We start from the raw sequence: 17,884 nt of genomic DNA on the forward strand, positions 1-17,884 counted from the left end.
TACACACACACACACACACACACACACACACATACATATGTATATGTATACACTTCCCCCTTCCCGCCCCAAGAGAGAAAGAGAGAGCAAGTGCACATGACTGGGGGTGGTGGGATTTAAAGAGTCTTAAGCAGGCCCCATGTCCAGCATGGAGCCAGACATGGGGCTCAATGCAGGGCACCATTTCACAATCCTGAGATCATGACCTGAGCCAAAATTAAGAGTTGAATGCTTAACTGACTGAGCTACCTAGGTGCCCCTAAAGTCCTTCAAATATTTTCAACCTTTGTCTGGGTTGTAGTTAGGTGACATGGAGACAGTTTAATTCTTTGGGGTCTTGCAATCAAGAGAAAAGAGCAGAGTTTATGGTTTATTTTGCCTGCTACTGAGACAAAATCCTTCTGAGTATTTTACTTGACACCCCATGAGTCATGAAGTTTTCTATTCTGACTAGTGGGAAGAGAAGTTGGCCCTGTGTGAACTTTGCAGACCGTTCCCTGTAATTTTTCCAGGTGGTTTTCCCTGGCCTTGGCTTGCACACACATACACACATGCACACATACAAACACACACAAAACCTGAGTGGGACCCTGTGCACATCCCTGCAGACCTCCCTTTATGACTCTCTTTTCTCTGGTCCTATTCCCTGAGACCTCTAGTTGCCTTGGCTTCCCTGGACTCCCAGCTCCATGGGCTCAACTCAGGGAAACCACCAGTTCCTTTTGGACTCCCTCTCCATGCAGCATGGTCTGAATGATTTCTAAAACTGTAGTTCAACATATTTTTATTTTTTGTTTGTTTCAGATGAGAATAAATCTGGTTCCTGTTACTCCAACTTAGCCAAAAGTGCAAGTCCATAACATTTTAGAAGTAAAAATGGATCTCTTTTTTATGATTTCTGTTATGCTAACACTTCATATTTTTTTTCCTGACAAAATACATTTCATAGTTAAATACTCTTGAAGTACAGAGAGTTATAAAGGTGAGGAGAAAAAGAATATCATAATTTGATTACCCATAATTTAGTATAATTCCTTCAAATCTTACTTTATAAAACCTTGCACAATTTTGTGACCTGCTTCTTTCCCTGATGATTGTATCATAAGCATGTTTCTATGTCCTTAACGTCTCTTTATAAATATAATTGCATATTCTGTGTTCTGCCATTGTTATTACAACTTTTCTTTTTTGTGTGGTTAATCTGGTAAGAGATGTAGCTAATTCATTCACTTTTGCTTTTTGGGTAGACTACAATTTTTAAAATATTTTAAATTTTCAATGAAAGTTGAGTGACTTTCTATAGTTTTTTTTTATAAATTTTTTTTATTTATTTATGATAGTCACAGAGAGAGAGAGAGGCAGAGACACAGGCAGAGGGAGAAGCAGGCTCCATGCACCGGGAGCCTGACGTGGGATTCGATCCCGGGTCTTCAGGATCACGCCCTGGGCCAAAGGCAGGCGCTAAACCGCTGCGCCACCCAGGGATCCCAGTTTTTTCTTTTATTAAATATTTAACTACTTCTTTTCTTGCTAAAGATTATATAAATAGCATCACAATGCCAGATTTCAGGTTGTACTACAAAGCTGTGGTCATCAAGACAGTGTGGTACTGGCACAAAAACAGACACATAGATCAATGGAACAGAATAGAGAATCCAGAAGTGGACCCTCAACTTTATGGTCAACTAATATTCGATAAAGGAGGAAAGACTATCCACTGGAAGAAAGACAGTCTCTTCAATAAATGGTGCTGGGAAAATTGGACAGCCACATGCAGAAGAATGAAACTAGACCACTCTCTTGCACCATACACAAAGATAAACTCAAAATGGATGAAAGATCTAAATGTGAGACAAGATTCCAACAAAATCCTAGAGGAGAACACAGGCAACACCCTTTTTGAACTTGGCCACAGTAACTTCTTGCAAGATACATCCACAAAGGCAAAAGAAATAAAAGCAAAAATGAACTATTGGGACTTCATCAAGATAAGAAGCTTTTGCACAGCAAAGGATACAGTCAATAAAACTAAAAGACAACCTACAGAATGGGAGAGGATATTTGCAAATGATGTATCAGATAAAGGGCTAGTTTCCAAGATCTATAAAGAACTTCTTAAACTCAACACCAAAGAAACAAACAATCCAATCATGAAATGGGCAAAAGACATGAAGAGAAATCTCACAGAGGAAGACATAGACATGGCCAACACACACATGAGAAGATGCTTTGCATCACTTGCCATCAGGGAAATACAAATCAAAACCACAATGAGATACCACCTCACACCAGTGAGAATGGGGAAAATTCACAAGGCAGGAAACCACAAATGTTGGAGAGGATGTAAGGAACCCTCTTACACTGTTGGTGGGAATGTGAACTGGTGCAGCAACTCTGGAAAACTGTGTGGAGGTTCCTCAAAGAGTTAAAAATAGATCTGCCCTATGACCCAGCAATTGCACTGTTGGGGATTTACCCCAAAGACACAGATGCAATGAAACGCCGGGACACCTGTACCCCGATGTTTCTAGCAGCAATGTCCACAGTAGCCAAACTGTGGAAGGAGCCTCGGTGTCCATGGAAAGATGAATGGATAAAGAAGATGTGGTTTGTGTATACAATGGAATATTACTCAGCCATTAGAAATGACAAATACCCACCATTTGCTTCAACGTGGATGGAACTGGAGGGTATTATGCTGAGTGAAATAAGTCAATCGGATAACGACAAACATTATATGTTCTCATTTATTTGGGGAATATAAATAATAGTGAAAGGGAATAGAAGGGAAGGGAGAAGAAATGGGTAGGAAATATCAGAAAGGGAGACAGAACATAAAGACTCCTAACTCTGGGAAATGAACTAGGGGTGGTGGAAGGGGAGGAGGGCGGGGGGTGAGGGTGAATGGGTGACGGGCACTGAGGGGGGCACTTGACAGGATGAGCACTGGGTGTTATTCTGTATGTTGGCAAATTGAACACCAATAAAAAATTAATTTATTATAAAAAAAGATTATATAAATAAAGCTACATATTTTCTCTTTTTTGCTTCCTCCATCTGTAATTTAATCTCTAATAATTTTGACTTAGAACATATGGAGAAACTAATTTTTTTCATTTAGTACTCTAGAAGATGGGTTTTTTTCCCCCATCATCTTCATTTATATGTTGACCATCTTTGCATGCACTCTAAATTATAACTGTTTTGGTTGTGATCTTTGAAAAAGTACTTGTCTGTTCCTAATGCATTTTTAGCCTTATTAATGAAGTAATTTCTTTCAGAAAAATATGTGAGGATAGAAAAGAAAACATATTCTGGACATTATTCTGTGGATTTGAAGTTAAACAGTAAATAAGAGATTGCATGTATATCAGCATACTTTTTGACATTTCTTTTTGGACTCATCTCACATTCTAATTGTTTTCCTTATCAGATGACCTACTTTTAGTAGAAAGAACCACCTTGTGAATAATGAATTGCAAGAATCAGAGTTTTGGTCTGGGTTCTGCCACCACATTGGACCTTGGATTTCTTGGACCAGACAATCTAGTCCCTTCCGGTTTAAAATTTCTATGATTCTATCTTTGCCTAGACTATGCTAAGTCTCCCTAATGGGCCATAAATAGCATCACAGCCATTTGGCAGCAGCAACTAGAACCGAGATTCATCCTTCCATTCATTTACTTCTTTGGAGATTCATTGAACATCTACTCTCCCTGCCAGACCACTGTGCTAAGCAATAGAGAAACTAAAAAAGTCACAGTTGGCTCAGTCAAGGAACTTGCTATTTAAAAAGTAAGGCAGCTAGGTAAGCAAGTGTCTGTAAGACAGGGTGGTAAGTGCTTATGATTGGGAGTGGTCAGGGAAGGCTTCCCAGAGGAGACACTTCAGAGAGGAGGAACAGGAATGAGGCAGTTGAACAAAAGATATTGGTTTGAGACAGAGGATACAGGATTACAAGGCCTAGTAAGAAAAGAGAGCAAGTTATGTACTCTTTCTTGGAACTTGAGAAGTTTTTACAGCTGGGACAATGAGAACTGGAGAGAAGGGGAAGTGGAATGAGGAGTCTAACTTTGGACAAGTTGCATTGGGGATGCTAGTGGAAAGAAAATTCAAGTATGCCTGTCATGAGGCAGCTGCAAACAAGAACTATATGATCTGGTTAGAGCTACATAAGAGAATCATCAGCATGAAGAGGTCACTGAAGACACAGGAGTAGAAGAGATTACTTAAGAAGAATGGGTGGAGTAGCATGTTTACTGTAGTTCACAGAAGAGGGAGCTACGGATTGGCTTTAAGAAATTCATGAAATGGGTACAAAATTTTGTAAAAATTTCCATCATATTTACTTTAAATATCACCTTGGTATAAAATAAATTTTATTATTATTTTTTAAAATATTTCATTTATTTCATGAGACATACAGAAAGAGAGAGGCAGAGACATAGGTAGAGGGAGAAGCAGGCCCCATGCAGGAGCCCAATGTGGGACTCAACCCCGGGACTCCAGGATCACGCTCTGAGCCAAAGGCAGACGTGCTTAACTGCTGAGCCACTCAGACATCTCTAAAACAAGTTTAAATGTCTAATTCTGTTCATGTGCACTCATCATTATGGCCTGATAATCTAGAAAAAGTTTTGATCTTAAGAAATAAAAGAAAGCAAACTGCCATTACTATTACCTACATGTTTCATTTACTTTGGGCCTCTACTAAGCTAAAAGATACCAAAGCAAAGGACTAAAGCTAAGTTAATAAATTCAACCTTTGGTTTTACTATGATCAATTAACACAACAAATTTTTTGTGGAAAGGGCCAGATAGCAATTATTTTTGATTCTGCAGACCATAAGGTTTCTAGTACAACCGAACTCCATGTATGAAGCCAACCTCATACGATAATACATAAACTAATGAGGATGACTGTGTTACAATAAAACTTCATTTACAAAAGTTGAAACTTCTCCAGAACTTGAATTTGTACTGACAGAAACCTACCAGGTTGTTGATAATGTTGGAATGAGTTTATAACTTAGATTAATGGAAGAAATTAAAAACACTGCCTCTTTATTTTTATTTTTTAATTTTTTAAAAGACTTTATTTATTTATTCATGAGAGAGACAGAGAGAGAGAGGCAAAGACAGAAGCAGGCTCCATGCAGGGAGCCCGATGTGGGACTCGATCCCGGGACCCCAAGATCACGCCCTGAGTAGAAGGCAGGTGCCAAACCGCTTAGCCACCCAGGGATCCCCAACACTGCCTCTTTAAATGTTCTTTTGCTCTCTAGAAAAACTGACAACTTCTCCCCCTATTATTTTGAAGTAGTTCATGGAAGAACTACAAGCTCTGTCATTTTATTTCAATTTGTAACTGGATGAAACAATTACTCTTTTCATTGCACCCAGCTTCTAGGTTTTGTTTGTAATAGGAATGCTGACTTCATCAATGATGAATTCTTATTTTGTGAAAAGTATTTTCTGTTAATCTAAATTTGGACTAGAAGAAAAATCCAGGTACCAGATCGAGTGCATACTATGGGTAGCAACACATCCAGTTATGCTGCCTAGAGAAGAAGTAAGCTCCACCCACTCATGATCTCAATCATTGTGTATGTACACTGACATGGCAACAGATCAAAGACTAGACCCACAACTCTGAAAGAAATCTTGTCAACTCCACTGGAAATCGGGTTCTCAAGTACTGCTTTTCTAGGTGGCTTTGTCAAGAAACAAGAGCAGGACAGGAAATTCTTGGCTCTCCAGAGAAGAGAACATGACTGAAAATGGACAGAAGTATTGTTTTTATTTTTATTTTTTTAAGAGAAAAGAATCCTTGGGCAATTTACTAATGTTTGGCTTACTCACAGCTACTTCTTTTTTGCCAATGAATGAGATAAACCTTTTGATTTAAGCCTTTGTAATCAATATTCTGAATGCTACTAAGATTATATCTGCTGTCTGGGCTAAGTTGCCATTTTGGAAGAGGAACAGAGAACCAGGTAACTAAATAAGTATTCTAATTTTGGAGGAAGTACTTCTGCAGGCTAGAATAAAGTGAAAAAGCCTTGTCCAGTTCTCTGCATACAGAAAATGGTAAGACACATGAAAGTGGCCTTCAAAAGGTTCAGACAATATTATAATTACAATATGGATTTATAACCCTTTTCTTGCCATACAGATAGAGTCAGTGATATAAACCAGCCAAAGATGACTTCATTGTCTTGAGGACAAAGGAACTGATTGACATAATTTTGTGTAAAAGGTCTTAGAGAATTCTGGTGCTGTCTGACACAAGTCTCCCTAGATAACTTAATTTAATAGTCAAAGATTTTAGCACTTGTTGCCACCAGAATGAAAGTCTAAATTGATTTGGCTGTCAAAGTTGATAAGTGTATTGCTATGTAAAAAATCTCTATATAACCTCAACATTTTATTTAAGTCAAATAGCAGGCTTCTCATGGAAATTCGTTTTTGGGCAGTCTTATAATTTCCTTTTTCTTTGACTTATAAAATGAAGGGATTTATTTCAATTTTTCCCCCAGGAATCTGCCATTAATTTTGCAACAAAATTTGATTAAACATCATGGATTAATCAAATGTGCTTTATTATCACTACCCATTAAAATCCGAAAGTGATAGAAGCAAAATTTAAAAGGATATCATCACCTAGGACAAAGAAAATGGAACAGAGACAATGCAAACAAAAGATTAAAAAGAAAAACAACCTCTGGAAGTTCCTGATATTGCCGAGGAATAGCTTACAACTTAAGCAGGTAGGAGTGCTGAGACTCTGTAAAGCTGGATTATCCCTATATTAACTATCGAAAACAAAGCGTTCAACATAATGAAAAAACTGTATGCACATTTTGAGTTAATGTACTTCAACCCATTGTCTGAAGTGGACTTTCATGAGATTCTTATAGGGATCCATGACAGAAAGTAAGAAAGTAAGAGAATATACTCTGTAGATAAAATGCTCAAAATTTTAGAATCAGACAAGTCCTTCTAGATTTTCTAATTAATCATCTCAGCTATCAGTGAGTGGTAAGCCTCAGACCACTTACCCATTAACTGGCAAGAGAGAAGTCTGGAGCCCGATCTCCTGACTCCCATGACAGCATCTTTTCTCTTCAGTACATTGCCTCACTGTTAGTGCACTAAGACACACACAAACCTGTATACTTATGATGGAGGACAGAGTGCAATCCTCATACCTGATCCTGGATACTGGAAGACATTTTGCTGCATCTGAGGATTGATTCCAGTGCCAAATTGTCCTCCCATGTTTCCTGCCATGCCTCTGTTCACCATGCTGTTGCGGTTGGCCAAGGTTGACTCAGGATTTGCCGCCAGTTGTGAAAATGGGCTGGTTGAAGCAGGTGGGGTTCCTGGGTTTGTACCATAGCTTGGTGGGTAGGGAAATTGCTGCGGAGCACCCTGAGGAAGACGGGGGTTCCCCATTTGAACTGGCAGTCCAGATGAGGGAGGGAGGTTGTTTCCAAAGCTTTGCTGCCTCATCAGCATGGCTCTTTGCTGCTGAATTAGCTGTCTCTGTCGGTGCTGCTGGCTGTACAACTCCCGCTGGCGTTGTGCCAACATTTGGGCATTCAGGGGTGGCTGCAAAGGAGAAAATAAATCCTCACTTATTAATATTGTTATCATTGCCACCTATTTTGGAAAGCTTACAGGATAAAGCCTAGTAGCTTGGGGCAACAAAATACGTAGCAATTATCACTATGACTTCAATCTTATCAGACATTAGGTTGTTAGGAGACTTTTTTTTCATTTCCCCAAAATTTACTGTTTCTTAGTTTCCCCCTTTTCTCATTGATATCATTGATTCCACTTTACTTAAATGAATAAAATGTGATTATAGTTGATCTTAATTTTCTTCAATATACTTTCCTGCATTTTCCAAATCATTTATAATGAACACGCATTATCTTCACAATTAGAAAAACCTACAAATACCATTTAAAAAGGAAGAATCAGAAATCCAGGATCCAATGCCAAACAAATTGTTACTTGAAAAAATAATTATAAACAAAATAATAAACAGAAATAAATGGAACCAGCTATATTTTTTTAAAAAAAGATTTCTTTTAGAAAGAGAGAGCATGAGCAAGGGGACGGGCAGAGGGCGAGGGAAAGAGAGGGAGAGAAGCAGACTCCCTGCTAAGTGCACGGCTAGATACAGGGCTTGATCCCACAACCCTGAGATCATGACCTGAGTCAGATGCTTAAATGACTGAGCTACCCAGGGGCCCCGGAACCATCTATTTTTATATCACTGTTGCAGTAAAGACTACTCCAGGCATTACAGTATGTGTTTTAATAGCTAAAATACTAAGAATGACAAAAGCAGCAGTAAAATTAGATTACAATCACTTTTTGGTGTAACTTGTAAAGCAACATGGCGTATCAATAAAGCCTTTCTCAGAAAATTTCAATTCATATTGAGGAACTGATCAAAGTATATAGCTCCTTTAAAATTATACTTGCCAAGTAGATATAGTCCAATCTAAACGAAAATGTGACATATAACTTTTTAATAGAAATCATCTTTATGTGAATGACAAAAGTGAGGTCTTGTTTCCTTATGACCTAATTTCCCTTGCATGAGCCAATCACAGAGATTTTTAAGACAGGGAAACCCAAGTATGGATCCATGAAGATGCCAATATCTGCTGCTTAACAGTAGTTTCATTTCGCTTTTTTCTTTTCTTTAGAAAGAGAGAGAGTAAGCGGGAGTGGGGCTAGGAAAGGGAGAGAGAAGCCTAACATGGGGCTCAATCCCAGGACTCCGAGATCATGACCTGAGCTGAAACCAAGAGCTGTATGCTTAACCGATGAGCCACGGAGGTGTCCCATTAACAGTAGTTTCTGTCAATATTTATCCTTTTGGTTACAGTTGGCTTCCTGTATTTGCCTCGAATCCATCTAGGTACATTTTATGGAGAAAAGAAAAGTTTTTTTGTGAGTCCTGTCTAAAATTCCTCATCTCTCAAATTTCTGTGTCACCTTGGTTAAGAAAACATGAAAAAGTGGTTGAAGCAAAAATACTAAGCTATGAGTAGAAATTAAGCAGGGAGTGAGTATTAGACAAGTCTTAGAAGGCTACCCAGTTTTTTATGTTTAAAGTTCAAGGGGGGTGGCGCCTGGGTGGCTCAGTGGTTGAGCGTCTGCCCTTGGATCAGGTTGTGGTTCCGGGGCCCTGGAATCGAGTCCCATATTAGGCTCCCCACAGGGAGCCTGCTTCTCCCTCTGCCTATGTCTCTGCCTTTCCCTGTGTGTCTCTCATGAATAAATAAATAAAATCTTTAAAAAAAAGTTCCAATGGCCCTGGGTTCATGTACAAGGTTTGTTAAAATATATAAAAAACAGACAATACTGTTGCTCAGACTGAAGAGAGAACACAAGGTAGTTAAGATAACTCAGCAATGTGACTGGGTTTTGATCAGGTTTCAGGTACCATTCACATAGTTTCTTACCTAGGCATCTTATTACTGGTCCTTTTCAGGATAGCAGTAAGAGTATTATACTGATTCACCTGGTATCTAATAGCAATGACAACAATACCAATAAAATGAAAAGGACCCTTGGCTTTAGATCAAATATCAGGAAGGGGTATCAAGTTGATTATAAATTCATTCTAAAAAAGAGCTGTGTTACTACCTTAGAAGATCAATTCACAGACCATTTTGGAAACTCAAGTCAACACTTTAAGAAACACAACTTGGGTTAGAGAAGTACTAACAATGTCTGGTTTTCTCATATTACCTGAGGTGTAATTTGCTGCTGCATGCCTGATCTCATATTGATGCCAACAGGAGCGTTTGCTGCAAACTGGTTCAAGATAGCTTGGCGATTTTGGTGGATCAACTAAAGAAAAAAGGAACAATGGAATATCATATTTCTACATATAAACATATACTTTGGCTCTTATAGAGTAACACAAACTTTTTACTAATTATTAACAAGTTTTAGTATTACAGGTTTATTATTTCCCATGTTTATTTGCCAAAAGGTTAGCAGTTCCTAACACTTCTCAAATATTTCCTGCCTACAGAATACGAAATAGGACAGAGCATTTAAAAGCAGAATCCATACACATGTGCATATATGTGTGTGTGTGTGCATATGCATATAGGTATATACACATGTACATACATATATTGTACTTTTATTTTTTTAGATAGGTTCCACACCAAGCATGGACCCCAATGTGAAGCTTGAACCCATGACCCTGAGAATAAGACCTGGGCTGAGATCAAGAATCAGACACTTAACCAACTGAGCCACTCTGGCACCCTCACATATCACACTCTAAAAATCATGCTAATACTCAGTTATTTCAGATAAATACAATAATGGCGAGAAAAGAAACATCAGCCCCACATCTTAGACTATCGTGAATATAAAAGTAAGTATACAATAGGGCACATTCTACAAAGGTCTGGAAGATGAATGGAAAAGTTGAGGTACTTCTCACTTGGAAGCTGTCAGATGAGTACATATTTGGGGAAATCCAACATGATTTTATTCGCTGGAGAGAATTATGTAAGTAACAAATGGTTTGAGAAAATAGGCTATTTATTTAACTAGAAGAAGTAATTACTTCAGACCAGCACTTCCCAAATTGGTGTTCTAAAGAACACTGTTCTGCAGGATATTAATAGATGTGCCAGGAAAATAGCATGCTGTGCTGTATTAAGTATTGGAAATGATGGGTTACACAAGGTGAAACAGATTTCTTTACTGCAGTAATTCTGAGCCTTTAATTGGCCAAAGCACACTGTGGATCTTCAAGAAGGGGATATACTATGCAACTTGTTTTCATGAGCCTTTTTTTCCTGACATCTAGCCATTAACATTTATCTCCTAGATAAATACAATCTTGTTTGGAACACTAGTTTGGAAGATGGTGTCTGTATCAAGCTTAGGGTTTCAGGTCATAGACATGCCTTAACTTCATCAGGTAATAAAACAAACAACGTGAGAAGTGATATTTCCTGATAAACACTCTAGAGCTTACAGAATTTCTTGCTCAATAAATTGATGTGAATAAACTGTTCAGAGAGATAATAAAAACAATATCAATACTATTTTGTGTTTATATGGTACTTTATAAGATAAAATGTTAAATATTATCCATATATTTTAACATATTTTATATTTTAGTATATTTAATATATTTTAATATGAGATATAAACTAGAAAGACTGAAAGTTTTATAAGAGAATCCAAACTGCTGTGAACAGTAATTACATCTTCTATCTCTAAACAGCTCAATTCTTAATTCTGGTTTCATTAATTTTCTGACTCCAGTTAGATCAGAAAGCAAACTATTTTGGCAGGAAAAGCTCACTGTAATATAAACTTAAAAATGAAAAGTTTCAGGCATTTGTGGCATAGGATAAAACATTTGGAATCACCTTAAAAATGGAGATTCAAACACTATAGTTTTAATTTTTCTTTATTTACTTTTTAAAGATTTTATTTATTTATTCATGAGAGACGGGGGGGGGGGGCAGGCAGAGACAGGCAGAGGGAGAAGCAGGCTCCATGCAGGGAGCCCGATGTGGACTTGATCCTGGGTCTCCAGGATCACACCCTGGGCCAAAGGCAGGCGCTAAACCACTGAACCACCCAGGGATCCCGAACATTATAGTTTTAAAAGTCAAAGGGATTCTTAAGTAAAAAAAAATCTACATACTTCTTAAATTCTAACAGACCACAGACAGTAGTTTAAAAAAGCCATTAATTTTACAAAGATTTATCAAAAAATTAAGTGTATGCAAGATACTACATAAAGTTTGAAGGCTACAGAGGTGAGCAAATCTCTGTCCTCTGGGAATTTCTGTTCAGTGTCAGAGGCCAATACAGAAGGGCGCCACCAATAAGTGTTATACTTGCATTTCCAGAGACATTCACAACACTTAGCCTAGAGCATGAAAGCAGGGACCAAGAACACGAGTGTGCTCAATGGGACTTGAAAGATGAGAATGCCGGGTGGCAAGAAGGATGATAGAGCTAACTTGAGGCAGAAAGTACAGTAAGTCTATAAACAGAAGACAAGGCAATGCAGACAGGGGAAAATACATTAAACATAGCGATAAAGAGAAGTTAACATTGCCAGGGGAGCGGGAGTTGGGTTTCCAAACTTACAATTTTATATATTCTTTAAATTGCGAGATGATGTGTTAATGAAATGGGTGAGGACAGAGGAAAGATGCTTGAGAAGTAGTAAAAATGAGAAAATAACCTTAGGAAATAAATCACAACCTTAGAAAACAAACAAGCTATTTTTAGAAGCAGAAGAAATTATTCTAAATACCAGTAATCTACAAGCACTTTCCATTAAAGAAAAATGGATCTATTTATGCTCTTAAAATAATTCTTTTCCTTTTCCTCTCCTCTCACTCTCTCTGTGTACAACCTAACACTGTGTACAGTTATCTCACTCTGACCTGCCTCTTTGATTACTAAAATGCTACCCATTATCTAGCAAGCAGATCAAGTTCTATTCTTCCAAGGAAGTCTTCCCAAAAGGATCACTGTATTCTTTAACTCCTTGGAAATCTTGACTTTTGGTCAGTGTGAGAAGAGAGGTCAGGAATCCTCAGAGCTGGGGACATAAATTCAAAAGTCTATAAAGGCCAGGTCAAAAGGCTTGCATTATAAGAGGAAATGTGGGGTTTGTGTCCAGTGGAACACTAGAAACTCAGCCTACACATATAAAACACACACATTGTGTTTAAGATGGCTGACATTTTGTCTGCTAAATGGATTTTTTTTTTTTTTCAGTGCCAGAAGTGCTTCCACAGGAAACTCAAAAGATAATTATCTAGCCTAGAGGTTCTGAACCAGGGATGATTCTGCCCCACAAGAGAAATTTAGCAATGTCTGAAGCCACTTTTGGCTGTCACAACTTGGAGAAAAGTTGCTACTGGTATCTTATGGGTAAAGGTCAGGGATGTTGTTAAACATTCTTAAATGAATGGGAAAGCCCCCATAACTAGAATTATATGTCCCAAAATGTCAATACTGCCAAGATTGAAAACCCTGATTTAGCCACTGTGTAATTTTTTTTTTAAAGATTTTATTTATTTATTCATGAGAGACAGAGAGAGAGAGAGAGGCAGAGACACAGGCAGAGGGAGAAGCAGGCTCCATGCAGGGAGCCTGATGTGGGACTCGATCCCGGAACTCCAGGATCATGTCCTGAGTTGAAAGTAGATGCTTAATTGCTGAGCCACCCAGATGTCCCCACTGTGTAAATTCTTGACAAGAGGTTCGTTCATTCATTCATATGAGAGAGAGACAGAGAGAGAGAGAGAGAGAGAGAAAGAAAGAGAAAGACAGTGTATGGGAAGGAGAGGAAGAAAGAATCTAAAGCAGACTTCATGCTGAATGCAGATCCCCAATGCAGCACTTGATCCCACAACCACGAGATCATGACCTGAGCCAAAACCAAGAGCCAGCCACTTATCTGACTGAGCCACCCAAACACCCAAAGGGTTCTTTTAAAGAAGCTATTCTTCTATCAGGCAGTTTTCATTGCCAGAATTCTAGAAGTGAAATTTGTTTCCCTGTATTTTCTGTCCTTGTTGTGGTTCTACTTTCTGGTCACTTCTATGCTCTCTAATATATAAAAAATAATCAATAGTGGTTCTTGTACCCAGATCCATACACTTTCTTCAGTACTTTAATACATAACACATGTGGACTTGACTTGCTTTAAGATGGATAAGTATATCACATTTCTTTATTTATTTCAAATGTTACTCCCTTTTCATATAGTCTTGAGAGTATGAAGACCCTGGCTGGTGAAGAATATAAAACTAGAACAGAATAATCACATCTTTTATGAGCCAATGTTGTACAATTTTCTATAAGCAGCAGGTGTACTCATTCTTGCTGTTGTCCTTTTCTAAAATAGAACTTTTGGGAATTCTTTATTGGTATCATGGATATATTTGAGACTTGGCTTATTTGAGACGTAAGCAGACACTACACCTAAAGGCTGTATTACAGCTTTGTAGTTCTTCTTAATCACCTTCATTTTTGCTGTTCTGTAAAAATCTAAACCAATGAATCCCCACTAGTTTCCTAGGGTGTTTTCCTTACCCCGTTCCCCAACTGGGGATTATTCATAACTGTATAATCAAATTTAAAATCTTAGAATCTTGGGCACCTGGGTGGCTCAATGGTTGAGCATCTGCCTTTGGCTCAGGTTGTGATCCTGGGGTCTTGGGATTGAGTCTCACATGGGGCTCCCCGCAGGAAGTCTGCTTCTCCCTCTGCCTATGTCTCTGCCTCTCTCTGGGTGTCTCTCAAGAATAAATAAATAAAATCTTTAAAAGATATCTTAGGATCTTTTTACTCTTTGTGTACCACATTCCAGTCAATGAGATATACCTAAGGTGAAGAAATGTTTTTAAACTGAACTTCTTAAAATCCATTAAAAAGAAAGACTATGATGTAGATCTGAGTTGGTGCCTTTCTTTTTTTCAAGTCATCAGCACTGTCCTAAATTCCTGCCTATGAGATGCTTTAGATCTGTGTTTGGCAAGAGGGAAGGAAGAATGAAAGGATATGACCAACAACTAAACAGTTGATACCAATCTAGCAAGGAAAGTATATTATGAACACCATGTTATGAATCTGATGTATTCTGGATAGTTATCCTTTGTCAGTTTTACAGAGTGCAAATATCTTTCCTGAGTCTATCTATGGTTTGTCTTTTAATCTTGTTTATGGTATCTTTTATCTACTAAGTTTTAAATTTTAAGGCAAACATCAACCTCTTCCCTTATGCCCCTTTTTAAAGGGCCACAGTAATCTTCTCATATTCACATTTAGATCATCAAAATATCTAGAATTTATTTTTGTGTATGGTATGAGATAAGGAATCTAATTTTTTCCTTTGATGGACAGCCAAATGTACTAGTATTTATTATACATGCCAGTCTTTCTCCACTGATTGTCACCTCTGTACCTTATTAAGTCTTTATATATGTCTGGGTGTGTCTCTGGGTTCTCTATTATGTTTCAAATGGTCGAATTGTCTAGCCTATGCCAATTCCACATTGTTTTAATTTCTAAGGCTTGGTTTTAAATTTTGGTATCTGATAAGGCAAGTTCATCCTCATTATTCTTTAATATTGTATTCATGCTTCTAAAATAAAGTTAGCATTTATTTGTTAAATTTCATGTTGAGATTCTGATTGGAATTCTACTGAATTTAATTATTTTCAGAACAATTGACATCTTTATGAAAAATCTTTCCATTCATTGGTATCTTTACTTGGATCGTTTTTTGACTTTCAATTATGATTTATAATTTTCTAAGTCTTATAAATTGAGATAACATATTTTGAAATTATATTTCCTAATTGGTTGTTGTTCATGAAAAGGATTGTTATTAAATTTTATTTCTTATTTTTTCCCCTAGAAACACTGCTGAACTTCTCTATTGATTCTAAGTTCACTATAGATATTCTTGGATTTTCTATATAAGCATTTGTATTGTCTATATACGATTATTTTGTCATGTTTGCTTACTGTATTTCAAAATCACTTAATTTTTAGTGTGCCAATGATATATTTAAACTTTAATTCCTTTATCAGGTATTGTTATTGCCAGCCCACAGCCATTTACCCTCTTCTTTTTCCTCAATGACAGAATAGGATTTTGTTCAGCTGATTGTCCCAAAGCACACATCTCAAGGGGTAACGTATGTACTCTAAGCCAATCCTTGCTAGCAGTTGGTTAAAGGTGTATGTATGATTCTGTTCTGACTAGCCAGATGTGTGAAATTAAAAAAAATTTTTTTTGGTCCTTTTTCTGTTTTTGGAGCAGTAGGAAGTAGAGAAGGACAAGAACATGGAAACAGTTTCTTAGCTTTTGAAAAAAGATGCGTAGAAAAGAGTTTCCCCCTTTCCTGTTAGTTTTGTTTGCATGTGATATTTGTAATCATGAGACCCATTTTTCTAGCTGCCAAGGATTACAGAGTAAAAAGATAGAAAGAACCTAGGTCCCTGATAACATTCCAGAGCCTCTGAGGTAACCATACCTTGACCTCTCTGATTTCTATCTTCTCATTATCTGAGTCAAAATACTTTTTAAAAATGGTTTTACTGAGGCACCTGGGTGGCTTAGTGGTTGAGCATCTGCTTTTGGCTCAAGGTATGATGCCGGGGTCCTGGGATTAAGTCCCGCATCAGGCTTCCCACAGGGGAGCCTGCTTCTCCCTCTGCCTATGCCTCTGACTCTCTCTCTCTCTGTCTCTCATGAATAAAATCCTTAAAAAACAAAAATAAAAATAAAAATAACATAACATAAAATGGCTTTACTACTTTGAATGGATCTTTTTTCTTTCCTTGTGACTGAAAGCATCTTAACTGAAATACTGACTGACATAAGCCTTGGCCAGACCTTCTCACAGAGTGCCTTTAAGTGAACACACACAGAAGACTCCAAGCATCTGCAAAGCAAGAGCAACTGTGGACTGAGGGCCCCACTGTTAGAAGAACTTACAATCTAGCACCCAAAAAGTAGGTCCGGACAATGAGACTCTGTCTTACATGGCAGTGTAAGTTGTTTTGTGTACTGACATATTTGGAGGCTTAAACTTTTGTGTTAGTGTGCCTCAAATTTTGTATTTCTCTGACTTGATGGATATTTCAATGTTGGGCTACTAAGGCCACCAAGCTTAGACATGCCTCCATAATATTTACAGGTAGCAACAGGGAACCACACTTACCTATTTGCATCCTTATTACATGTGTATCCTTTGCATTGCTCCTCTGCTTATCAGCTACTTTAGGAAGAAATCAAAGTAAAAGCAATTTTTTCCCAAACTATGTGTGAATGATTATTTCACCCATTCACAAATCTGACCTAGACTGTTGATCTGGCCTTGCTCCATAAGTATTTATTGACTCTATCCTGTAAAATGAGAAAATCAACACACCTAGGTTTTCTTTAACTTTTTTAGGTTAGCCCTTAATCACTTAGGACTTGCACTGTTATTGAATTTCTCAGGTGTGTATGTTTGGAATACCACAAGCTGACTGTAAATTCTAAGAGTTGCCTGTATGTTTTATTCTTTGTATGGTACTTAGTATAGTCTCCCTCAATATGTTTTGTGAACACTATGTTTTGTGAACTAGAAGAATTTCTTATTCTTGTGCTCTCTACTGAGAATAATGAATCCCAAGTTATAACGAGTAGTTTACCTTCAACTAATACTCATATTACTATTTCCTTTCTTTGTTTCTCTTTTCTTCCTTCTCTTCCCCTAATTCCTTTCTGAGTTTTTTATTCCACCCCAGCATTTTAGAAATTATTCCTTTCTCTGTTATTCTACCATTAACAATTTTTCCTATCTTATCTTTCCTTTTCATCTTCTTTTTAAGTGGAATAGAAACTCATTTTATATTATTTATTGAATATAATTTCATAATAATAGGTAGTATTTATTAAGTGTTACTGCATGCCTGGAAGTGCACTAGGATCTTTATATGTCCTATCTTATTCCACACATCACCTGTGAGGTAGAGGAATTATTTATTGAGCTTCTTTTATGGATATGATCAGAAATCAGAGGCTTTAAAAGGGTAAATAATCTGACTGTGAAACCACATAAGGTAAGGTTAGAACTAGGACTTGAAACCAGAGCTCTTATAATGTTATATATATTGTCTTTCTAATATAATTTTGTTCTCTTCTTTCCTGAATTTGTAACTCTCTATGAAATTGCTTTAAATTTTTTTTTTTTTTTTTAAGATTTTTTATGTACTTGTTCATGAGAGACACAGAGAGAGTCAGCAACATAGGCAGAGGGAGGAGCAGGTTTCCTGCCAGGAGTCTGATGCAGGA

At 37.4% G+C, this 17,884-nt stretch overlaps 1 protein-coding gene across 9 annotated transcripts in view; it reads right to left on the bottom strand.

Annotated features, from left to right (window-relative positions):
- NCOA1 (nuclear receptor coactivator 1) overlaps window positions 1-17,884 on the bottom strand; it is a 244,326-nt gene that overhangs the window by 19,056 nt on the left and 207,386 nt on the right. For all 9 annotated transcript variants that reach the window (XM_072770848.1, XM_072770853.1, XM_072770847.1 and 6 more), the window contains 2 exons: window positions 9,778-9,879; window positions 7,212-7,614 (listed from right to left, as the gene is read on the bottom strand). In XM_072770848.1, the coding sequence (XP_072626949.1) occupies window positions 7,212-7,614; window positions 9,778-9,879 (505 nt within the window). The remainder of the gene's footprint in view (window positions 1-7,211; window positions 7,615-9,777; window positions 9,880-17,884) is intronic.

This window comes from Canis lupus, chromosome 12 (genome assembly GCF_048164855.1).
Source record: "Canis lupus baileyi chromosome 12, mCanLup2.hap1, whole genome shotgun sequence".
In the NCBI taxonomy this organism is placed as follows: Eukaryota; Metazoa; Chordata; class Mammalia; order Carnivora; family Canidae; genus Canis; species Canis lupus.